The sequence below is a fragment of the Bombyx mori genome, chromosome 24, assembly GCF_030269925.1.
Source record: "Bombyx mori chromosome 24, ASM3026992v2".
NCBI classification, from domain to species: Eukaryota; Metazoa; Arthropoda; class Insecta; order Lepidoptera; family Bombycidae; genus Bombyx; species Bombyx mori.
Window position 1 is genome coordinate 5,903,989 of NC_085130.1, and position 25,791 is coordinate 5,929,779.

At 36.2% G+C, this 25,791-nt stretch overlaps 3 protein-coding genes and 1 further gene across 7 annotated transcripts in view; 2 read left to right on the forward strand and 2 right to left on the reverse strand.

Moving 5' to 3' along the window:
* Positions 1-214: 214 nt before the first annotated feature.
* On the forward strand, positions 215-1,710 carry LOC693099 (NADH-ubiquinone oxidoreductase subunit B14.7; the record flags this gene model as incomplete). Its single annotated transcript, NM_001046852.1, is given in 2 exon segments — positions 215-308; positions 1,268-1,710. The product of NM_001046852.1 is annotated as an NADH-ubiquinone oxidoreductase subunit B14.7 (mRNA).
* Positions 1,711-1,828: 118 nt separating this feature from the next.
* LOC134201240 (uncharacterized) lies at positions 1,829-6,404 on the reverse strand. 2 transcript variants are annotated; one of them, XM_062675688.1, is made up of 4 exons: positions 6,020-6,404; positions 4,721-4,889; positions 3,603-3,864; positions 1,829-2,264 (listed from the first exon to the last, which is right to left on the reverse strand). In XM_062675688.1, exons 1-4 carry the CDS (start codon positions 6,135-6,137, stop codon positions 1,857-1,859), a joined length of 957 nt encoding a protein of 318 aa, XP_062531672.1. In that variant the 5' UTR covers positions 6,138-6,404; the 3' UTR covers positions 1,829-1,856. The 2 variants fall into 2 exon arrangements, 1 of the variants encoding a protein (XP_062531672.1); XR_009976432.1 differs by lacking the exons at positions 4,721-4,889; positions 6,020-6,404 and adding an exon at positions 3,983-4,311.
* A 1,657-nt stretch (positions 6,405-8,061) lies between these two features.
* On the reverse strand, positions 8,062-23,387 carry COPD (coatomer protein complex subunit delta). The gene is given in 15 exon segments (NM_001172723.1): positions 8,062-8,353; positions 9,474-9,596; positions 10,648-10,759; positions 11,702-11,852; positions 13,522-13,610; positions 15,487-15,563; positions 16,012-16,167; positions 18,019-18,106; positions 19,201-19,312; positions 20,717-20,776; positions 21,383-21,502; positions 22,447-22,549; positions 22,931-23,051; positions 23,166-23,205; positions 23,350-23,387. Coding segments are annotated over 15 exon segments (1,524 nt in total). The 5' UTR covers positions 23,353-23,387; the 3' UTR covers positions 8,062-8,184.
* Positions 23,388-24,072: 685 nt separating this feature from the next.
* The window catches only part of LOC101737185 (deubiquitinase DESI2), a 36,332-nt gene continuing 34,613 nt past the window's right edge, over positions 24,073-25,791 (forward strand). The window contains exons 1-2 of one of the 3 annotated variants that reach the window (XM_021353407.3): positions 24,073-24,291; positions 24,903-25,042. In XM_021353407.3, coding sequence (XP_021209082.1) covers positions 24,246-24,291; positions 24,903-25,042 — 186 coding nt within the window. In that variant the 5' untranslated portion in view covers positions 24,073-24,245. Of the gene's footprint in view, positions 24,292-24,402; positions 24,604-24,902; positions 25,043-25,791 lie in introns of those variants that run through there. The other 2 variants (XM_004923062.5, XM_038019695.2) reach the window with 2 other exon arrangements.

Here is a 25,791-nt window from a genome sequence, read left to right on the forward strand (position 1 = left end):
ACAAATTAAAAAAAAAATTATCCAATTTAGCGATGTTCGAGTTTTAAAAAATACGCTACATCAAAATATCAAAATACGTGCCTTCATAAAAAAGTTCTTAATTTAAAATTCTCGATTTGCACGGTACCTACCCTCCTACTAAATTTGCAATATCCATTTGACTTTGATTTCAGTGCAAGAAACATGGAAAGTCTTAACTGTACTGAAAAACAATAATCAGCCGATTATAAGGAAGAGACAATTAATGAGGACACATTTCGGTGATTATCGAGCTAAAATGGCTTCAGAGGAGAAAAAATTGTCTAAAAGTATGTTTTCACACTAAAGCTACATTTAACTTGATATTTTCAATTATAATCTTATTAGCATCGGTGCATCAATTTTTATATGGATCACCGATATCTATAGGTAATTAAATATAATTCGCTTGTGTGGCAGTAATTTTAAGTATACGGTACAAATGTGTTGTATATAATTCCAACATAAACTTTGTGTTTTCAAATTTTGTGGCATTGATATGAGGTCATATTGGGGCTAAGTAGGTACTCATAGTGTTCACCTGGTTCATTAAATATAACAGTATGAAATATTACTATACTTTTAATTCTGATTTAAATGTGTATAGTAAAATGCCTGTTCAATATTTGTGATTGAGTATTTGAATAAGGATATTTTACTTTTAATGAGTCGCACGCACACCTTTGTATGGTAATAAGTGGAAAGTGGTCCCCATTTATTTACCTTTATTATCTAATTGCTTTATAAATTTGTTTTTATCGCATGAAACACACATCACTATATATGAATGTGTTTTAAAATTAAAGTATTTAATTTTCAAATCTTCATGAAGCTATAATATATGAAATTGGAAGTCTACTAAATGGAACTACTTAACACTACAGACCGCTAGCCTATTAATTGATTTTTCTATTGCCAATGCTTATTGACTGATAGCTTATTAATAGGTTTTCGACTATTTGCTTTAGCTGTCTACAGTTTTCTGTTTTGTTAGTAACTGCATATTAATCTCGCCATATCCATATATAAATTATAATAAAATGTTTGAGGACCTCAACCACAACTGGTCAATAATTATTTTCTTAAAAATAATTACATAAATATGAATACCTAACAAGAGGTGATCACCATTGCAGACTGACCACCACCTGACTATAAGCACTAACATTTACAGAAATACTGCATTTGCTTAGTGATATTTTTATTTACTTCACTTAAACTTACATTATGCATATTTGTTCTATTCTAGATGTACTGAGAATCACTTTGATATATGCCCGGATATGAACCATGGAAGATAGTGGTTGCCCAATTTGGCATCAAACCACACATTCACAACAGTATTAAGGTATACTTAATTTAAATTTAATTGTTTTCAGTGACAAGTAAAATCAAAATATCAGAAGTACAGGAAAAACCAAAGGCAACATTTTTTAGGAAATCTGTATTTCAAACTACAGGAGATGAGTCGTTCCGTTTTAATTTCGATTTGACTTCAGATCAAATAGAAAATGGAAATATTTCTACCGTTACAGAAGAAAATAACAAAATTGGTAACACAGAGTCTGTTATAGCCGATGACAACATACAGGGAAACTCTAAGGATCACAATACTGAAGAAGCAAACAAAGACAGTACAAAAAAATTTAAGTTCTCTTTTTCAAGTTCTCAATTTAAATTTAATTTCGATGTCAATGATAGTTGATTTTCATTTTGTTTTTTTTTTTAAGTTAGCCACTTCTGTGTTTAAGTGAATAGCGAAAAATAGGTTAAGTCTAAAATTTAAATTGAAGCAAAAAAATAAAGAGCATTTATTGTATTTTATGCATTTTAATGATTCAGAAAAAATCACAAATGTGCTGGTAATGTCCGTTCGTGACCAACATATCATTATCCATTTTAATCCTTTTAGCGCACATGTAGTCCGCGTAGAAGTTATCCGAATTCGCCACAGAGTATCCGACCGGTAATTCGTATTTAGGATAATACGCTCCCCATGTGGCAACACCGATTAATTGATTCTTCTTCTTGTCAAATACGGCGCCCCCTTCGACGCCATGATAGTTTTCACACCTTTTATTTTTCTCTATGAATTCTGGTAGATCGCAGGAATGGTAACAGGGCACTTTGAACCCTTTGATCTTATCAAAATACGTCATAATATTCGAACACAAGTCCATGTTAGAAACGACATCCAATTCTGTGAGACTGTAAATCCTATCCACGGTCTTTATTGTATGGATGCCCTAGAAAATCAAAGTTCATTTTGTAATATATTGGATTCTCATTTTAAAATGAAGTCGTTAGGCCAGCGTCCGTTACTTGATGACTTGTGCAGAGTGACCAGCAATGGATCAGGAGAGCTGAAGACTGGGCTTATTAATATAAATTGGGAGAGGCACATGTCTAAGGGTGCACAAGAGTGGCTGAATAGCGAATGAATGAAAGAATAAAACAATTTAGAATAATATCACTTTCATAGGTGTTAAAAATCAAATGAAACCTGCTTAAGTACTGATCCAAAGTAAACAAACGATAATTTAAAAACCAAATTGAAATTTCTCGTTCATAGCAAATGACAATAAGCGCTGTCTATGGTGTTTCCCGAGCGTTTGTCTGCGTATTGAGGTAAGATTTGCCCACTGAGTTTCTCGCCGGATCTTCTCAGTGGATCGCGTTTTCGATCTGTTGGTAGAATCTGCGAAGCACTGCTCTTGGTAAGGTCAGTGTTAGCAACACCTCCGGTTTTAGCCCCGAGAGCACCTACACGCGAGGGTAACGCTGATATAACTTCCCAAGGCTATCACCATAGGTAGGAAAAATAATAATAGGTTTTTTTTGTTTTTACAAAACCACATCTGGTAACACTGGTAATTATACTGAATGTTGTTTAGTTAGGTATGTACCATTTTTTTTGGTCTGAGTAAAGTTAAAATGAAAAAGCATAGTGTTTAATAAACTAATACAGATAATAAAACAAGACTGTTTGCATTGTTTTATAAAGTATAAATTAATTAGAGTGCGAGTGCGAGTTTTTTAACGTTCTCGATAGCGTTAAAGTCGGCTTATTAAATATTTGTATGGAATGGGTTCGTTTGTCTACGTTTGCCGCTAGGGGCGCTGTTCCAACTGCATACAAAATTGGGTTAACTTTTACGCTATCGAGAACGTTAAAAAACTCTCACTAAGCACACTGACAAGGCAATGCTCACCCGAAAGATGCCCGACCGATTGAGCCTTCAAGAGGAAACGAAGGCTCTGGAATTGCCAAAGCTTTCTCAAACGTTGTTTCCTTATCCATATCCATAGTAATATATAAATCTACAGTGGTTTTTACAGATGCTCCGTTATAACTAGTGAACCATGCATCCGATTGACTTGAAACTTGGTATCCATATAAAAAATACATTGTACTTCATGGATAGGCTAATATTTATATGAGCGTTGGACTCCCTACACCAGTTGCGGAGGCGTTATCGATGAGAATCTTCGTGGGAATGAGAAATAATAATGCTAATTTTAAATGCCTAGCGAAGCGGGCGGATACAACTAGTATTCAATGGTCTCATAGAGAAAAAGTTTACCTTTGGACTTGCATATCCGACAACCCGATACTCGATAGGTCCGTACGACTGTTCTATATTAACAAACCAATCAAACAGTTCGTCCGTTCTATTTATTCCTTGTAACGGTTGAATTACATTCCAAATAACGTTTTCATAATCTTGTACTGTTATAAAGCCGATGTCGTCGAAAGCTTGCTTCGAACCGTTGCGAGGAATCACAAAGGCTATCGGTTTCAGATTATGTGAATTGTATATGATCCGGGTGTATTGTGGTTTCAAACTGGAAGTTTTCAAGATTATTATACTGTTTTAAGCCTTCGTCAAATAGAACGCGTAATTAGCGCATGTCAGAGGGCTAAACTGACGCCGAGATGTATTGTATTATTATGGTAACATACCGTCAAACAGAGCCCCAGCGCTATAAGTACGCAGCGCTCTGTCGCCGCGTTAGGACGCTTTGACGTCGGGCGTTGTAAATTTTTACAAATTTTATTTTAGCATCCGAGTGAATGTGTATTAAAATACTATATAATGTCCGAAAAATGATATAAATAGTTAGAAAATATCCATGCTTATACAATGCCACCACATCTGAATCGCTCGATTTCTTAATACTTTTAAATTCTCACACTGCTATCGAAAGGCATTATGATTTGGCGAATGCGTTGCGTCAAGGAGCGTTAGACTCATCTAGTCAATTGGTGTGACATGAAAAGAGCGCGACGTTAAGTACGCGTTCTGTTTGACGAAGGCTTTAGTTATGTGTATGTAAATAAAGAAAATTGTTTTTTGTTAATTTGAAACATTCTTTAGAGACGTAGTGATATAAGATTCGATGAAAGGAAAAAAATGATACTAAAAAGAGACAAAAGTATAGCGAATGAAATTTTAGTAGAGTAGGTATACAGGTAGGTAAAAGCTCCCTATTCGCGCTTTCACTATTCGCGGATTCAAAAAAATGCGATCTATGTTTATGGCTAAAGATTTCTTTGTTCACGGATTTAATCGATACATACACATTGATAAAAAGGATTTCAATTTATCTGAGCTATACAAAAAAAAAACCGGAATATATACCCCGCGAATAAAGAGCTTACTACTGACAAGTGACGCGGGTAAATTTTTTTAGTAATCACCTAAATATGCATCGTGCAGCCGTAATGAATATTCTATCTTCGATGCAAACAGCAGTGCATATGTGGGGTAGCTCATCACTAGTGGAATGGACTACGCGCGCTATCCAAGGGTAGTCTACCTCGGTAACCAGTTTAGCGTTCACTTCATAGTTTTCCAAAGAAGAAAAGACTGAAAGATAAACAATTTGTTTATTGCTTAGATGGGTGAACGAGCTCACAGCCCACTCGTGTCAGTCAATCGTGAACATTTGCTAAGTACGTATTTCATTAGAAAAATTGGTACCCGCGTGCGTTGCATCGCTAGATACGAATGCACCGGACGTCTTATCTTTTGGGCCACGACGACTTCACCTGGTGTTAAGTAGTTACTGGAGCCTATAGACATCTACAACGTAAATGCGCCACCCACCTTGAGATATAAGTTCTAAGGTCTCAAGTATAGTTACAATGGCTGTCCCATCCTTCAAACCGAAACGCATTACTGCTTCAAAGTAAAAATAAGCAGGGTGGTGGTACCTACCCGTGCGGACGCACTAGAGGTCCTACCACCAATAAGATACCCCATTTAGTTCGAATTGTGAACGATGCTCAGTAGGTATAATTCTGACGTGCATTTTCTCCGCTAATTATTCGCGGGTAGGTGAGCTCGCGGGCTCAACCTCAGAGAATTGTGCTAACACTAGCAAGAGAAACGCGACCCACTGAAAAGATCCGGCGAGAAACTCAGTGGGCTGTGTCTATGGGTTAATTTACTCGCCGAGCCCTTCGTCGCAAGCGACGGGTTCGACGAGAACGATGACCGGCTGATTTGTAGTTTCTATTATAAACACAGACAATGGAATATTAGTCACGTGTAGGTACTTAGGTTTTTCCAAAACGTTTTGATTTGAGCACATAACTGTGTTTCCCGGGCACTATATTCTGCAATCTATGCTCAAATAAATATCCAACCGGTCATGACTGATATCAAAATATATATTAAACTAGCTGGCCCGGTAGACTCCGTAGTGCCTCAATCGATAAATAAAAGACCTAAGCTTTTGTATAAAATAAACTTAAAACAAACAAAAGGAATTTATCTACCTTTTAAACCTTCTCTGAACTTCCACAAATAATTCAAGACCAAAATTAGCCAAATCGGTCCAGCCGCTCTCGAGTTTTAGCGAGACTAACGAACAGCAATTCATTTTTATATATAGAGATATATTATATTATAAGAATAAGATAAGATAAGATATACAGCACATACTACTAAAAAAATAGTTTTTATAGATTTAAAAATACCCAAAAGATACTAACAGCTTTCGTTATAATTTGGTTGCTCAAACGTTCTCCTCGCTGTGCGTAACATCTCTTCGATTCGATCGAAATAATTTACAGCATTACACAATGTTACGTAGAAACACAATTTCCACATTTTATAGCAGAATTTACGATCAGGCAAATTGTTTACTGCTAATTTATTGGTCTTGTTTGATATTAACTTTAGTCAGATTAGTTGTGGACACCTTTTCAATTCTTTTATTTAAAAAAAAAACTAGAAATAGGTCAGTGGTTCTCAACCTTTTTACTTAGAGATTTATTTATTTATTTATTTATTTATTTATTAAGTTACACCAACAAAGTGATCATCAATACAAAACATTGACAAATTGGCAAAAGTTCATGGCAGATGTCACCTCAATTATAGGTGCAATCGACAGTGCATTAACATCAAAAATAAAAAAAATATACAGATGCGTTAACATACTCTGTACTCTGTAACATACTCTGTACTCTGACCCATTTCCACATTTACATGAAACTTTTGATAGTAGATATTTTAAGTATAGGTACACTCGTTAAAATTATATATCATTAATCCCTTAAGCGTAGCTGCGCAGTTCTATGTATCTAGTAAACAAGCGTGTTATTATATGTACCACAGAGATGCATTTCCCCCGGATCGCTACAGTTAAAAATATCGTGTTTGTATATCTCCCAACGGTATGGTCACGTAAAAAGGAAGCCACCTGACTGCGTTGGAAAGGTACTACTGCTCGACCTCCCAAGTCGAAGACCTACAGGTAGACCCAAGACAAGGTGGAAGAATATAGTGCAGAAGGACAAAAGGGAATGCAATGCTGCTGACGAGGATGTCGAAGACAGAGCGAAGTGGAGGAGTAAACTAAGGAAAGCTGACCCTACCACCCTGTGGGATAAATTTTTTTTATTGCTTAGATGGATGGACGAGCTCACAGCTCACCTGGTGTTGAGTGGTTACTGGACGTAATGCGCCACCCACCTTGAGATATCAGTTCTAAGGTCTCAGCATATTTACAACGGCTGTCCCATCCTTCAAACCAAAACGCATTACTGCTTCACGGCAGAAATAGGCAGGGTGGTGGTACCTACCCGTGCGGACTCACAAGAGATCCTACCACCATTGATAACGCAAATTATAATTTTGGGGGTTTGATTTTTATAACACGATGTTATTCCTTCACCGTGGAAGTCAATCGTGAACATTTGTCGAGTACGTATTTCATTACGAAAATTGTTACCCGCCTGCGGGATTCGAAGATCGGTACATCGTTCAACACGAATGCACCGGACGTCTTATCCTTTAGGCCACGACGACTTCAGAAATAGCTTGGAAGAGAGAGATATGTCTCCCAACATGCTTGATGAGGGTTTGTGGAACACTAATGTGTAGCGACACAGTGGTTGAGTACCGCTGCCCTAGTCTATAGTCGTAATAAGTAATATATCGATGAATGTAGTGATTAGTGCTTAGGTAATGCATAAAGATTTCACAAATGCATCGGTCAAATTGACAAGGTCGATGCGGCATTTACGTTGTTGATGCCTATGGGCCCCAGTGCTCACTTAACATCGGGCTTACCGCGTGCTCATTCATTCGTTTCAGCAATAAAAGAAAAACTACAAATTCAGTTGTTTGTTTTATATTTTTTATTTATTTAATAAATTCTACAATGTTACTTTACATCTCTGGCTATATATCGTGTAGTTATTATAGGCTTTTATAAATTTCCAATCTACCCTCACGGTAATGTTGGTAAGATGTTTCGAGAACGCATTCTACTTGATAGTAGATGAGCATAGCATCTTAAGCAATGTGTATAGTGTTATTGACACAATATTAAAATGAACTTTAAACACCGACAGCACAGAGTTGAATTTCCATTACTCCGGGTTTATTTTTTTGGATCAACTTTTACATACCAACGTGTCTTTCGCTTAATCTACAATATTCTTCTATGATTTTATTGATTGCCAGTAACTTTAAAATTTCAAAACAATGCACTTCAACAAACACATTCGTAAAATCAAACATTGTCTTAATTTACAATATATATTTATTACCGATACACAAATAATGCAGGGTTTTTTTAATCATTAAAAATAAATTCACATAATGTTTCCCACTATACGAAGAAAAAATAAAACAACTAATAATTTGTTTAAACAAACTCGTATTTGTCTGCGTGGAAACTGATCTCTTGAGAGAAGTCAACGGGCGACCCGTCTTCCGCTTGCGTCACTTTGACAGCTGTCAATAATGCAAGTGAAGTTTCCGATGTCCACGTCACGGAGAGCGGGAAGAAGTCGTTGGGTATAGACGGAGTGACGCTGTGAATGTAAAACGTTTGATGGAATCAACTCCTATCTCAATGTTTCTTTTGAAGTGAAAACTTCTTTAGAATCGTTGTGATTTCAAACCGGATGCAACGGAAAAAACGACAGGTAAGAGACACAAATACAAAAATGTGTAGGATGAAGCCAGCAAAGAATGAGACAGAAATATATATACTATTTAATACAGCGCCATCTGTGAGATTTTTTAATACTAACGTGTGTATGAAAGCTCTTGTAGTGAATTTTAATTTAGGATTATACGTGAAATTAAAATATCAATTCACAGAGGGCGCTACCTTACAATTATTTACTAATGACAAAATTTAGGACGTTTAGGATAATTGTATTTTAATTTTGGAAGGTTTCACTTCTACCACGTGTGAATTGCAGACATGTATTTTTTTTTATTTTTTTATTGTTAACTTCACACAACTGGATAAAACCTGCATAGATAAACATTGAACTTATTTGGAAAAAAATATATTGTAGAATTCACCCTTTTGGATGTGAACACATCTTGCTTTAAAGAGCGGTTGTGCTTAAGATAAAAATATCGACAACTAATATTAATAAAACTAAGACAAAGAAAACAAAAACTGCATATAAAAACTTACAAAAAACAATCAACAATAAAAATAAAATTAAAAGAGGGAAATTAATGTTTAATAAAAATCAAATGGTTAGTCTACAGCTCGGTGTGGATCACGGATCACGGATTAACATATATTACTGGTGGTAAGACGTCTTGTAAGTCCGCACGGTACGGTAGGTACCACCTCCCTGTCTATTTCTGCCGTGAAGCAGTAATGCGTTTCGGTTTGCAGGGTGGGACAGCCGTTGTAACTATACTGAGACCTTAGAACTTATATCTCAAGGTGGGTGGCGGTATTTACGTTGTAGATGTCCATGGTTTCCAGCAACCACTTAACACCAGGTGGGCTGTGAGCTCGTCCACACTTCTAAGCAATGAAAATAAAATAAAAGCCACGACAAGAGGGTTCTCATGTCGTGCCGCCTTCTCAAAGTGGCGCAATGATGACGACTGTAAATACTGAATCAAGCTCCAAATCATTATGGAGATCCACGTTCCTTAGGGAGGGTAGTCAAAACTCACGTGAACTCAAGACTCCCGGTTTTCTGTTGTTTGCTCACGAGCGGAATGCTCCAGATGAGGTTGCGTCCCTTCTGCGTGTAGCTACCCTCCCACTGGTGCACCACCACCGAAGTGTTGCCAGAACTGAAATAATGCCACCTTTTAAATTAGAACAGTGAAATCCAAAATAGCGAGTTAAGGAGTTTTGATTGCAAAACTGATTTCAACATAATTAGCAGCGTAAAACAGAAACATGAGGTTTTTTTTTCAAAATACCCACAATCTGATTCGTAGTTAACACTACTAATATGAGTTCATATTTGTGGCGGGTAGCCATCATACAACGCAAAATATTTGACAGAGGACTTTTTGGCGGGAACGCGAGAAGTGAAGTTGTGTGATTTGTTTTATTTTGTCTATTTACTGTTTGTTCAGGTTTAGATGTGTAATAATAGTGGTTTATTAATTGTTTAATATCTGTGAAAGTGCACAAATGTGGGAAATGAAACAAAGCCGCTGTACGTAACGTCTCCGGATCCTCCAAAAAGTCCACTGAAAAAATCTTAGTAAATGACCACCATTTTACTGAGATTATATTTCATCCCATATCATCTCATTTAATTTCATCCCAGTTGATTAATGTCTCAAATTAACCATCTTCATTTCATTTCACTCCATAATATCATTTTTCATAAAAATATGAATATAAATTAAAATAAGACATGACTTAAAGGTCTCAGTTACCAGGTCATAAAATCCCTTAAAAAATATATTTTACAGATGCCTGAATCTCGCTGACGACATTTTCCAGATAAGCTCACATACATACAAGTTCCGAACAACAACTTTCGGACCGTCGGTCTACCGAGAAATATCACCCGCTCGGTGGAAGATCTTCCCTTTGTCGTTTAAGCCTCCCAAAATATTCATAGTTAACACTACTACTACATGTATATATTATATATGTGTGTATGTATGTATATGTATATGTCATTGTATGTATTTATGTATATACTTTTTTCTGTATGTATTTTCAACTTAATATAAATTTCATTGCACCTACCACTATTTACTCTGCACTACTTTTGGTTGACTGGTTGACTGATAAATAAATAAATAAATATGAGTAAGTAGGTACATGACGTTGGCGGCCCTAATGATACTATGAACGCGCAATGGTTGTCAAAGCACTCACGGAAGCGGTATGGTGATATTGACATCTGTCAACACCAGGTGATCCTGCTCCAGCTCGTATTCGATATTGACGTCACATCCTCCGTTGACGCCTTCGGACGGCCAACAGTTTACTGGAAGAAAAAAATGTCTGTTAATACCTAAATCTATATTTCTCTACTAAATCGCGGTTAGCCTAAACGCTCAGAATACAGAAAATACCAAAAGCCGTATACGCGCTTAATATTGAAGCGTCAATAACTACTCCTAATTTATTACTGGTGGTAGGACCTCCTGTGAGTCCGCGCGGGTACCACCGCCCTGCCTGTTTCTAAAGCAGTAATGCGTTTCGGTTTGAAGGGCGGGGCAGCCGTTGTAACTATACTTGAGACCTTAGAACTTATATCTCGAGGTGGTTGGCGCATTTACGTTGTGAATGTCTATGGGCTCCAGTAACCACTTAACACCAGGTGGGCTGTGAGCTCGTCCACTATGCAATAAAAAAAATTAAAACTAAATGTCGATGGTAGCCTAAATGCTATTCTTGTTGTGCTCTAGCTGGTAGGTCAGTTTTCTAACATTGGCCCTAGCAAGAGCTTCGCTGAATCCACCACCAGATCAGAATCGCGACGCACTGAGAAGTTCCGGGCGAGAAACTCAGTGGGTTGTGTCTACGCGAGCAAACAGACAAAGGATTTTCTTTATTTCAGACCAAACAAAAGTTCGCTGTGAAAATCGACAAACACTTCTCAAATTATGAGCGGACCGAATTCAGGGGGCAACGAACTCGGTCGTGTCTTTAAAGTTACCACAGTTATCTTTAACCCTTTTACTGCAAAAATAAATAATAATTTCTGCAGAAATTGCTAAAGAATTTCTGAAAAAAAGTACCTTAAAAAATTATACAAGAATCAATGCTAAATTCAAACGAATAAAAACGTCATACAGGTCCTATTTTACTTATAATCAAACTGTGCAAAACGTCGATATTTCGACGCTCCATACTTCATACGTATTAATAGAGCGTCGATATATCGACGGTTCGCGCTCAAAAGGTCACGTATCACATGTCTCACCGGAAAGCGGAGCCAGCTTGTCATCGTTGGTAGTGGCCAGCCTCCACTTGAGGACTCCGACGTCGCTGTGCATCGGGAAGGGGCGTTGAGCCTGCTTCAGCCCAATCACGCCGGTCGAGCGGAACGCTTCTTTGTCCACGTTTGGATGGGTCTGAGATAAATCGTCGTTTAATTAATGCTGATTTAATCACTGGTGATTATTTCTGGTGGTAGGACCTCTTGTGAGTCCGCACGGGTAGGTACCACCACCCCGCCTATTTCTGCCATGAAGCAGTAATGGGTTTCGGTTTGAAGGGTGTAGGGCAGCCGTTGTAACTATACTGAGATCTTAGAAATTATATCTCAAGGTGGATGGAGCATTTACGTCTATGGGCTCCAGTAACCACTTTATACCAGGTGGGCTGTTAGCTCGTCCACCCACCAAAGCAATAAAAAAAAAGTACTATTGAACGAGCTTTAATCGCGGTTTAGCAAAATTGCTATAATTACTTTACTTATCAATCACACTTTAATCACGGGTTAGTTAGTGTTGTTTAAGTCCCGGTTTGATCAATCACACTATAATCACGGGTTTAGTTAGTGTTGTTTAAGTCCCGGTTTGATCAATCACACTATAATCACGGGTTTAGTTAGTGTTGTTTAAGTCCCGGTTTGATCAATCACACTATAATCACGGGTTTAGTTAGTGTTGTTTAAGTCCCGGTTTGGTCAATCACACTATAATCACGGGTTTAGTTAGTGTTGTTTAAGTCCCGGTTTGATCAATCACACTATAATCACGGGTTTAGTTAGTGTTGTTTAAGTCCCGGTTTGATCAATCACACTATAATCACGGGTTTAGTTAGTGTTGTTTAAGTCCCGGTTTGATCAATCACACTATAATCACGGGTTTAGTTAGTGTTGTTTAAGTCCCGGTTTGATCAATCACACTATAATCACGGGTTTAGTTAGTGTTGTTTAAGTCCCGGTTTGATCAATCACACTATAATCACGGGTTTAGTTAGTGTTGTTTAAGTCCCGGTTTGATCAATCACACTATAATCACTGTTGTTGTGTATTTGATTATGTGTTGATCATGGGATTAATCGTACTTTATTGTTTAATGCTGCTATAATTATGGTCCGGTTAATTATATGACGTCACAGTTATTACTTTCTCGACGATGACTCATGTTTGGGCTTCCGAAACAAAACTTCACGAGAACTTGGTGAGCAGCGTATATTTCACGAGAAGCATAACAACGTTCCAGAGAGATCCGTTCTGTGCAACGGCTCGGACACGAATGACCAATTGTCATTTATTTATTTTGACTATTTAGTGTTTCTTCAGGTTAAAATGTATAATAACAGTGGTTTATTAACTGCTTGATATCTGTGAAAGTGCACAAATATGGGAAAATGAAACAAAGCCGCTGGACGTAACTTCTCGGGATCCTTCAAAAAGTCCACTGAAAAAATCTCAGTAAATGACCACCATTTTACTGATATTATATTTCATTCCATATCATCTCATTTAATTTAATTTCAACCCAGTTGATTAATGTCTCAAATTAATCATCTTCATTTAATTTAATTTCACTCCATATTATAACTTTACATAAAAGTGAGAATATAAATTAAAATAAGACATGACTTAAAGGTCTTAGTTACCAGGTCATAAAATCCCCTAAAAAACTAAGCATCATCTTCGCAGTGACGTCAGTCTTTAGGAATGCTTTTATGCTCGCGTTCTCTCTAAGATACGTTTTCCTCGTTAGCTCTCTCTCGTTCTCGCATTCAGAGTTTCTTCCACATCATCCCTATGGCTAAAACATAGCCTACCTGCAACTGTAACGGTCTCGAGTCTTTGTTGTCGACGTGCACGTGTATGCGACCGAACTGCTCGTTGCTAATGCGTAGCGTCAGCAAACCTGTCGAACAAACATTTCTATTTGGCAACCGATGTACGGTGAACAAAAAAAAACAATATTTTGAATATTTCTAGTAAATCTACATATTATATAGTACATCGCAATGTGTCTTTTACAGAATTTCTGTAGATAATAAACGGTTGTCTGGAAGAGATCTCTTTTAACGATAAGCCTGTTGTACAATTATACCGACCTGTTGACGGTCTGTCGATGTTAATTCTATTTTGATGTGAAATAAAATATATTCTCTCTCACTCTATTTTTTTACTATATAGGTTTTTTTTTAAATACCGTCACTCGATATTTGTTCATTACAATTTTATTTTATTCTCAGAGCTTTATAAGCTCTCTTAAATATGTTACACTAAGCTTCAATTGCTTTAAATGGGGCTTTATATTCACTTCCTATCCTTAGTCTATGCACACTTGAAGTACCGAGACGGATAGCTCCCGGTCCAGCCGTTGTTAAGTGGTCACCGGAGCCCAAGACGTCTCATGTGCGACAACTTTGATCCATGAGGTCTCAGTGGTACTTCAATACTGTTATTTACCCCTTTTAATCACGAATACTTTGCAAGGAGAGGGATGTCGCACGGGCAGATTAAGTTTAAGAGCAGGAACCTAATTGGATTATCGGTTTTTGGTTTTAAAACAATTTAATTAGAAACGGTACAAACTTATTTATTCTCTTCTATTACACAGTGAGAGCACTCAATTACAATCCTTATTATAAAGTGCTGCCACCTAGTGTCTATGTAAAGTTAAATTCTCTTTTCATATTTCGAATAGAACCATTAGTGATAGAGTTATATCTTTTTTTGCTGCCACGTGTCGGGTCAATGACCTCACGCGCGCCGTCGTGTCGCGTAGTTTGAAATACTACCCTCAAAATAATGTTTTCTATCATGCAGTACTTTAACATCTATTTATTCGTTTTGTTATTGTTTTATGCCACGTTCTGTCACCTGCCTACTATCTGTACGCGTTTCAATCATTATAAATGTTTGTAAAATAGTGTCTTTGACTTATTTGGGTCGTCTATTATCAAAGGTGGCAATCTGTGCATTTGAACAAAAAAATGTTATTGACCAAAACCTGCATTAAATAAAGGTTAATACTTAACCTGTTATTTATCTAAGATGTCGTTCAGAAGAGTTTTGTGACTGCCAATGGAATACAAAGTCAAAAATTCGTTTTTCTGATTTACCAATAATTGTCCAAAAGTCACATTGCCGGCTTTGATAACAGTCGACTCATTTCTCCGCGTAACTGAACCTTGCTATTGTGATAGCAAGCAAGAAACCGCAATGTTTCTATTAAGTAACATTATTAATTCATTTATTACACTTAAATGTATTTATCTACGTTGACGGACTTAATGCCCAAGGCATTCTCTTCCATTCAACCAAAGGTAGTGCAGAGTAAATATTGGTAAGTGCATTGAAATATAAATTAACAAAAGACGTACACACAAAAACACATATACACTATACTTGAGTGTAAATATATACATATAAATATACATATGTATGGTATTTGTGTATGTATGTGTGTGTATGTATGTATATATTTACATATATATTTCACTAATTTGGTACACCGCGCGTAATTCGTTTCCAAATGATGATGGTTGTCTGGAGGAGATTGCTGTTAGCGATAAGACCGCCAATTGTGCTTTTTTGACTTATTCTTTAGGCCACGACGACTTTTCAATGTATCGCATTGTTTATTTTTTTGGTGTACAATAAAGAATACTCTCTCTCTCTCTCGCCCGGTGATCCTGATATGGTCTCTCAAGACCATCGGCTAAGGTAGGAAAAAAATATCTCTCTCTCTCTCTCTTAATATAGTTTATAGTAGATTATACAATAAATACCTGATAGTTCAAAAGTTTGTATGTCACCGTCGCGGCCGGCGATCAGGTTTAAACGCTCCTCGAAGCGCAAGTGAACACTGAAATAATCAACCAATCATTGCGGTACAAGACGTGAAGATATTAGAAAGTTGTTTTTTTCATTACCCCTATACAGGGACGAATATTTTAAAATAAGAAAAACATTAACTTTATGCTTTCTCTGTTCGATTTTTTGAGTTCATTTTGAAAATATTACAATGAATGCCGAATGTAAATGCTCTGTATCGGGTTCAAATTCAAAAACATAATGTGTCTATTCATTCAGTGCTAGAATCTCAAAGCAATGCTATTATTTATGAAGGCAGCACCTGTCTGTATACCTACTACTGCATGTTCTCGGGTTTCTAGAGAAGATAAAAAAAAATAACAAAAATAATGACTATTCATTTTAAAAAATATGTCCACGTTTAGCGCAGAAGTCAATGTGTGAATAATAATTAAAAAAAAAAATGATAAAGTAAAAATTGTTTTGCAAACAGTACTCACTCCTTGTGATCGGCGGGCACGGGCTTGCCGGCGTCGTGTTGCGCCGGCGACGCTACGGGCGCCGTGACGTCACCCTCGCTGCGGAGTCGGGACACGAACGAGTCCGCGTCTGTGCCGCGGCTGCCGAGCTTCATGGCAGAACGACCCACTGTACGACTAGAAGAAAGAAAATAAAGTTTTTTTTTTATTGCTTAGATGGGTGGACGAGCCCACCTGGTGTTAAGTGGTTACTGGAGCCCATAGACACCCACAACGTAAATGCGCCACCCATCTTGAAATATAAGTTCTAAGGTCTCAAGTATAGTTACAACGGCTGCCCCACCCTTCAAACCGAAACGCATTACTGCTTCACGGCAGAAATAGGCAGGGCGGTGGTACCCACCCGCGCGGACTCACAAGAGGTCCTACCACCAGTAATTACGCAAATTAAAATACATATTTCTATTAAATTAAATTACATATTTCGTCTTTTCGTATTAAAAGTGTCCAAAAATATTCGAAATTGAGTTAATATGCGAAATCATTTGGCATCACCAGTATTCTTCTAATAAATACCGTCAAAAGAGCATAGTTAGCTTTAGTTTTTTTTTTAGTTTACCTATGATTTGACTACTATGTATTAACAAAATTAATACATAATATTATCATACTTTAAAAGACAGATAATGTAACTGGTACAAAATAAAATATAAATGTTGCAAATATGATTAATATTAAAAATATCACATGTTTATATACCGCTAGAGCGCACCAACTGCGGGGCTAATGATATGTCTATTAGATTACCTAAGACCTACAACAAGTTTTATTCAGATATTGATATTTACAACATCCAAAACTATGTTCAAAACTGCAGTTCATAAGCTTAAGTTTAAGTTAAGCTAAGGGTTTGTTATTGTTTGAATCTTTAAAATATTTACAAATTGAAAAATAATAATCTTTAAAGTATTTTCGGTGTTCTACAATTAAAAATCAACGTTCATAATCAATTCGAGCGTCCATGTAAACCAACCACTTTATTACACTCACACGCACTTACACGCACTTACACACATCGACACTCTGCAAGTTATCATTCGACAAAATTCATCTACCTATTTAACTGCCTTACCTTTACCTTAGTTGGACTACCTGTGTTCATTAATTATGTGTTAACATTTTTTGGAAACATAATGTGTTTCTTTAATTGGCTCATTTTTGGGAAAACATCCTCTGTACCCTGTGTCTAGTTAAATGCTTTTGAAACATTGTTGATTAAATGAATAAATAAAAACCTTTAAAACACGCTCCTGTAAAATTAGTAAGTTTTGAGATTATACACTTTTAATGCGCGTAGTCAATGTCAAGCTCAAATATAATTTTAATGCGATTATATAAGTGTGTGTATGTACTTTTTGCGCCTTTCTTAGGTAGGTTTTTTATTATAGTTAAAAGGACTTTTACGATTTAATTTCGTCTATCTATATTGTAAAATATTACCTACGTTTTTTAATATTTAAGAGTTTTAGAGATCGCGGACTGTTTTTTAGATTTTAGATTTTTTACGCCTTTCTACATTACTTATGGAAATATTCAATATATTTATCCCTTTTTTGGGGAGGATAGCTCGGTCCGGAAGCCTTTGCCAACAAATGTTATAAAATTAGATGAACAGTAATTGTAAAAAAAAAACAAAATCTAATTCTGTATACACTTAAGTTCAGTCTTACAAAATTGTACACTTTTTATATCTGATTAGATTGTTGTGGTTTGCTGGATGAAAATATTAACAATAATATTACTGCATTAATAATTCTGTCCATAGCAAAAAATGTAGTAAATAAATTAAAATTACGTGCAATCAAGCATGCGAAATTCGAAGAAAAAAAGGTGATTTTTATGTCTATGGTAAATTTTTAACTGTGTCATTAACTAGTTATACTCGTATATTGTCTCTCGGTTACAACACTGTGATTGACATTAATATTGAAAGATAATAATTATCTCTTAATTATCTCTATAACTCACGTATCTCTGGCCGGTGTCGTTGGAATCTTCTCGGCAATAGATTCAGATGGAGACGACGAGGACATCGTCGAGCTACCAAAGCCACTGCCTGAGAGAAAGAAAAAAAGATGCATTACCTTTAAAATATGGAGGGTAGAGGTAGGAAGAACCGTCTCATATGGGAGAATCTTGAAAAAGTGTCCCACTTTCAGCACTAAAGACCGGTCACCGTCCTCATCGAACCCGTCGCTTGCGACAAAGGGCTCAACGAGCGAATTAACCCACAGACACAGCCCACTGAGTTTCTCACCGGATCTTCTCAGTGGGTCGCGTTTCCGATCCGGTGGTAGATTCTGCGAAACACTGCTCTTGCTAGGGTCAGTGTTAGCAACACTCCGGTGTGAGCCCCGTGAGCTCACCTACACACGTTAGGGTGAAGCTGAAATAGCCTCTCAAGGCTATCAGCATACGTAGGAGGAAAAAAAAGCACTAAATAACAGTTCAAAAATTCTCCTGAATGGCGCTAGCATAGACACAGGGTATGATATGAATTGAACAGTTGTTAACTGATTGAAGTATGGTGAGTTAGGAAATTTAATATATTTAATGACTAGAGTAGTTAGTGACAGTGTAATATACAAGATCTCACATGTTTACGTAGTCCAAACTAATTTCGTCAATAACCTAAAATTATTGTTGTGGTAAAACGTGGAGACATCGATTGCATTTTCTTATCAGCTTTAAATAAAATATTTTACTTTTTGTGATTTTGAAGTGCTTACAGTTCTTTCGTCCTTTTTTATTTCTCTATCTTATTCTAATAACATTAAGCGCCTTTTTTTAAATTTACCCGGTTGCTACTGTAGCGCCACCCTTATTTAGCAGATTGTAACGGACACTTTTTACACACAGAGATGGTTCTCCTTAACTCTACTCTCCGGACTTTAAAATTTCGTATTTTTTGGCAAGCGAACAATGTTGCCAGTACCGAGACAATAAAACGAGTTTTTAATGATAAGGACCCTTCCAAGAATCAATTTCGTTAGCAGTCTACGAGTATATCGATTGTTTTCTGAACAAAATGTGTTTACTTAAAACTTTCAAGATAAATTATTTTAGATTTTCAATTCGTTTGGAAATGAGCAAGTTTGACAATCTGTGGTTTCCTCTCAAAGGCTTCCGCACAAAGCACACTGTTCTTACCGAAGGACATCTGTGAGCGCGGCGGCTGGCCACGTTTGGCCGCCTCCAATCTCTCACGCTGCAACTCCTTAGCGCGTTCGCGCATGCGGTTCGCTGCCTCGCGTTCTTGGGTCTAAAGTGTTTGTAAGTATTTATTTATTTATTGCTTAGATGGATGGACGAGCTCATAGCCCACCTGGTGTTGTGGTTACTGGAGCCCAGAAATCTACATCGCAAATGCGCCACCCACCTTGAGATATAAGGTTAAGGTCTCAGTATATTTACAACGGCTGCTTCATCCTTCAAACCGAAACGCATTACTGCTTCACGGCAGAAATACGTATAATTGTGGGTGTGTCACTGGTGGTAGGACCTCTTGTGATTCCGCGCGGGTGGGTACCACCGCCCTGTCTATTTCCGCCGTGAAGCAGTAATGCGTTTCGCGTTTCGGTTCGAAGGGTCGAGTAGCCGTTGTAACTATACTGAGACCTTAGAACTTATATCTCGAGGTGCGTGGCGCATTTACGTTGTAGATGTCTATGGGCTCCAGTAACCACTTAACACCAGGTGGGCTGTGAGCTCGTCCATCCATCTAAGCAATAAAAAATAAAAAAAATGTTTTTTTATGGAGACAGATGATGCTATATCGGAACACTGGCATGAGTAATGGTAGGCAGCGACTTGGCTGTGCCCCTGGCATTGATGACGTTCATGAGCGACGGTAACCAATTACCATCAGGTGGGCCGTAAGCTCACCTCCCTTTAAAGGCAACAATAATAAAACAGTCCAACGGCTGCTTTAAATTACCAGGGACTCCCGTAAAATTATCGGAATTCGACTATAATCTATGACGCCTTAAAATTTACACAATGAGTCTATGTTTTGTATTATATTATCTGTGTTGTTAACTTATAAACTTTAAAAAAAAACCGTACCTAAAGTCATTAGCTATTAAACAGAATTTTATCTTTGTTTATCTATGTACAGATTACACACGATATTCGAATGAGTTTCACTACTTCCACATCGTGCAGTAACTAGTTGAATGACTCGGATACACAGCACAGTGGTTGCACTTCCGTCTACGGGGACGAGGGTCCTGAGTTCAAATCCCACATATATTCGTGTGATGAACACATTTGTTTGTTATTTTTCTGGGTGTTTTGTAGGCGTATATATCAACATATATTAGTCTGTGGTTCACATAGCACAGAAAAATTTAGGAACTTATAAAAAAAAATGCTGGATTTACTTGATACCTAAATATTTTAAGAGAATCCTTTTCTTATTAATCAGTTGTATTAATTTTATATAAATAACAAAAAATATAAACATGTAGGTAAATTATAATGATTTTTATTTAAACGTGGCAACCCAAGGCCAGTTGTTGCTAAACTCACGCGACCCACGGACGTATTTATGGAACATTGATTTACAGGAAACTCCGATCAAATAACAGTGAGCTGAATAATTTGTCTATAGACGAATATCACAATAGAAAGAAAATTAAAAACATTATTAAATTTATACACGTACCTGCCTTACGGCTTGATAAATCTTTTCCTCGTGAGAGTCCATTTCAACAAACGAACGGACCTTAAACAAAAAAATTCGCAAAATTTAAATTCAAGACTATATAGGGCAATGTAGAAAATCGGTAAACGATCTCACGGCCAACCTTTTCGTGATTACTAGATGCCGTGGATATCATAATGTGAATTCTGACATCCACCTTGAGACATGAGGTCTACATCTCAATAGTATGGCGGCTATTTCATCCATCGAACCGAAACGCATTACTGCTTAAGAGTTGAATTGAATATATCTGTCATATTGCTACGCGCTGAGGCTCGGGATAAATCTTTTACCGAAGTACAAATTAAAAGTCTATTTAACTCTTAGAACATTCAAGGAACACTTTACAATTTGCTATTCACCGTAGAACCGTTAACTAAACTGCCTTCATGTCATCTCTGCAACGCTTTTATAGTCGATACGACAAATCCACAATTATCGAGAACATTTCCAACAGGACGACTCCTTTCGATATGTTTTACCGCTATTTGATAATAGATGGCGTTACACATTTCGAGCGCTCTCGATGTTACTAGTTCTTTTGATATTCGTTTCTGCTATTCGATGATAGATGGCGTTACTCTTACCGGCGTAACAATATCAAATTCATCTGTCTTATACACATACCTGCGCTAGATTGACGCTTTCTCTGTACCCAAGAGCGACAATCTCGTCGAAAGCAAATAGCAAATTGAAGGCCTGGTTCAAGACTTCAGTTTCTGTGAGCTGTACACAATATTCTGGTACCTAGAAAGAAAATAATAAGCACCGATAACTTGCTATTTTTGCATGCAAAACAGCTCCAACAACCTAAAAATTTTATGTTATAAATTGTTATTGTTAAATGAGACTTCTTATGAACATTAGTGGTGGATATTGTTGCATGTGTTGCCCATGTCCACTGGCAGTGACAACCGTTATAGCAGTAGCAATTGTAAAATAAAAAATATAAGACAAAAACACTGAATCAGGCTAAGAACATTTTCATGATAATCTGGCATCACAAGTTCTGAACGACAAGATTCTTAAAGTCAATATTCATAGCAATATCATTCGCTCAGTAAAAGATTTTAAAGATTAACCTTAGTTTGTCATGCGTTTCACACAATAAGAGAATGATTGACTCTACGAAGCACTGCTCTTGCTAGGGCTAGTGTTAGCGACATACTCCCCGGGTATGCTGGCATAAGCCCTCATAGGCTCCAGTAACCACTTAACACCAGGTGGGCTGTAAGCTCGTCCACCCTTCTAAGCAATTAAAAAAAACTAAAAAAAACACAAAATATGAGTACACAGTACTCTAACATTTGTTATTTTACAAGTACATATTTTGTATTTGTTTATTAATAATACTAAAATTTGTTACTAAACATTATTTTTTATCAAAATCAATTGACATACCAAAGAATACAGTGTTCAAGTGTTTTTCTTTGCCCATTCATGTAAGTTTATTTGATTTGCCTAATGTGAACCACAGATCTGTTCTTTATTTTGTGCTATAATTGTGCAAAATTACTTGCACTATGAACTTTTGTGTACAATTTTAAATTGTTTACATCCGTGCCCCTCCCTCATTTTAATGAATACTGAAAAAACTACTGAAATTTTTGTAACTGATACAATCTGCAATGTCGTTATCACTATATATGTACTAAATAAATAAAAATTTAATGCGATTAATAATATTTTACCACTCTGCTGAAGAGTCTCAATGTCTCCAGATCTTCCAGGATGTTACTAGCCTTTGTCGTGATCAGTAACATATACAACTTGTCTAGTGGCTGGTAGACATATCTGAAAGTGGTAAAAAATTTAGTCAGACATAATTTTGTATCAAAAATTTTTAACTTGCTTTATATATAATTGTACAGCATATAGGTGAGTAAACTGATGTCTCCTGTGGTGTATAGTTCCCATAGATATAAACGACAATAACAATGTTGCTACTCATTTTAAGACACAATGTTCAACTCTTTATTGTACATTATAACAACTTTCAAAATAGACATATGACACTGATTCACAGCAGTAATGGGTAATGCACTACACTTTTAGTTCTTATTTATTGATTAGATGAATATAATGGTATGCTTATAAACAACATTCGTCATTGGTATAAAAGAAAGAATAACTCATCGTAAAGAATATTAATGAAAATTTGTTAATGATAAATACCTGACGGACTCTGTTTCTACAAATGTATGCTGCCGTCCTCCTGTCATTAGTTTAGGGAAGGCCGCCAGTAGACCTTCGATGCGAGCTTTTGTCATTTCGACGAACTGGCGGGACACCAGAGCTAAATAAGTGGAACATCATTAATAGACAAGTAAAGTACTATATTACATTAAAATAATATTATGAAAAGTATCAAATGTCAGTAGTTGAAGCACATATCGGTAGTATAAATTACCTTTGCCTGACTTCGTACAAACTGTAGCGGCTATAAGTACCTGAAATAACATGAAAATACATATGATTTCAGTAGTAAACACTGACCGGGAACACAATAATATCTACAGGAATAGAATTAAAACAATGGGATTTATGGAATGTATGATGAAGAGTGTACGTTAATTTTATTTAACGTTACATACCATCTTGTTTTTATATTCTTATATCTAATTTTCATAAAACACACCAAAATATTTTAGGATAGGCTTCCACAAATTTGACAACACACACGATGAGGTGACGTGTTGACCATTTGACAGCAAACGTCAACAGTATTTTGTTAGACTATGGTTAGACCATGTTTGAGACATTAATCAACTGGGATGAAATGAGATAATATGGTATGAAATATAATCTCAGTAAAATTAGTGGAATTTTAGTGGACTTTTTGGAGGATCCCGAGAAGTTACGTTCAGCGGCTTTGTTTGATTTTCCCATATTTGTGCACTTTCACAGATACTAAGCAGTTAATAAACCACCGTTATTACATAATTAAACCTGAAGAAACACTAAATCGACAAAATAAAACAAATCACACAACTTCACTCCTAGCGTTCCCGCCAAAAAGCCTCTATGGTTAACTGCCAATTCTAGATAAAGATAATTGGTGAACTTGGTGTTAGAGAGTAATTCACAGGGAAGTCATTCAAAATAGTTCGGATTAAACAATTTTTATCCAACATTTCTAACTGCTAAGATTTGGTTTATGAAAAAACCCAGCTATAACTTAGACAAAGAAAAGATCTCATCTAAACTGTCAAAGATTATTTGTCAATGACAATTACAAGAGGAACATACCTAGTATAAATACTAAGTAGTCAAAATATAAATTTCAGTAATCTGTGCTTAAATGTCAAAAGTCAGTGTCTGTAAATCATTAAGTGTATAATCTATGCTGTAAATCAAGGCACGTTGAGGATAATTGTTCATAAATTATCAGTAAATTAAAAAAATATTTTTTTTTAAATAATAATTACATATTATTGTTCATTCATGTATTATGCTCACAATGGAGGCTACATTGTGACGCGGCCGGTTAATGTATACGGAATTTGCTTACACATCAAAGAAGCCAAATAACCGTAGTAAGTGAATTTGAAATATTTTCGTAGCTATAACTCGACAGGACACATGCTAGAGTCTTTGAATCTTATCTACGTTATATTCGCTAATGGTCAGACAATTTAATTTGCATACAATGACGATTTCGTGCCGAAACAGTGATAATCGTCAGACGAAAAGTCAGTCTTGTTTTGATAGTTCAATTTCATTAGTCAAAAGCGATTATCTCTGTTAATACGTACGCAAGTAATTATTTTTCAAGATTTTACACATTTGTAGTTGGTCTTAGTTTTATTCTAATGGAAGAAACATCTTTGATTGACAGTGACAATGAGGTACTTGCATGCTGTTGACATAATAATATCTTTATTAATATTTTACTTTTGAATGAGTTTTAGATGTTTGATGTTCTTTTACAGAACGTAGGAGAATGACAGTAAAAAATATTTTATTAATTTTTATCAGGTATAATTTTCAGTTCAATTTCAACATACCTTCATTTGATTAAAATTATAATTCAACTAGATGAAGGCTTAAAAGTAAATATTTCACAAAAAAAAAAACCTTAGGCTTAAACCTAATCGGCAAATATTCGAGGGCAAAATTTACAGTCCGTAGTGGCGATTATGTGTAGAAATGAGGAGATGTGACACGTGCAGTGCCCAAACTGAACGAAGGGCCACAGCGGGCCGCGGTGAAGAGTCAGGCGACCGCGACCCACTGTTACGCTCCCCAACAATATCTCAAGAGGAGCCCTACGATAACAGACCTTTCGTAAGACATATGTGTTTAACGTAGTTAGCATGTTCATTATTTTTATATAGTGTCATCAACACTATTTGAGCTGAAGTAATAAATGAATACTAAAGTTGGATTTTTTTATCAATGATTTTTATGTTTACTGTCGTTTTATCAATATACAATACCCTTTTAAGATAAAAAACTGGGTTTATCCTGTTTCTTTACCAAGTATACTTTAAATATAACATCAGTTATGATATGTTAATCAGTATTGCATGCTTAATTGATGAATAATGTTCCTTTGAATTTTTTTAATAATTGGATCATACCACACTTTGGAAAAAAAAAGAAACTTGAATTCTTAAATATATTCAATGAATTTGTCAACTCGAAATTCAGTGCTAATAATCTTAATTACTGGAACTGAATTGATATCTCAACCAAGCTTGGTAAACTTTAATGCAATGATAAATAGGTAAGGTAAGATGAAATAGGCATAGATGGTCCCTCCCTCTGCAAATATGTTGTTATATACTCCAAGATGATTTGTAAATTTCTGTTACTGTTATCAAAAATTTTTTAGATAAAGTACAAAAATTCTTGGGACAGCTCATTTAGTGTTGTAGACTGCACCGTAAATGTGTTCTTTTATTTCCGAAATGTAGATGTTCAAGCACTGTGTCAGCGTGTAATTTATCATACGCTAATTTGATAGTGATATTTTTAAAATTGACTGGAGAAATGTTGAAATAAAGCAAACAAGAATTGTTACCATCAACGAA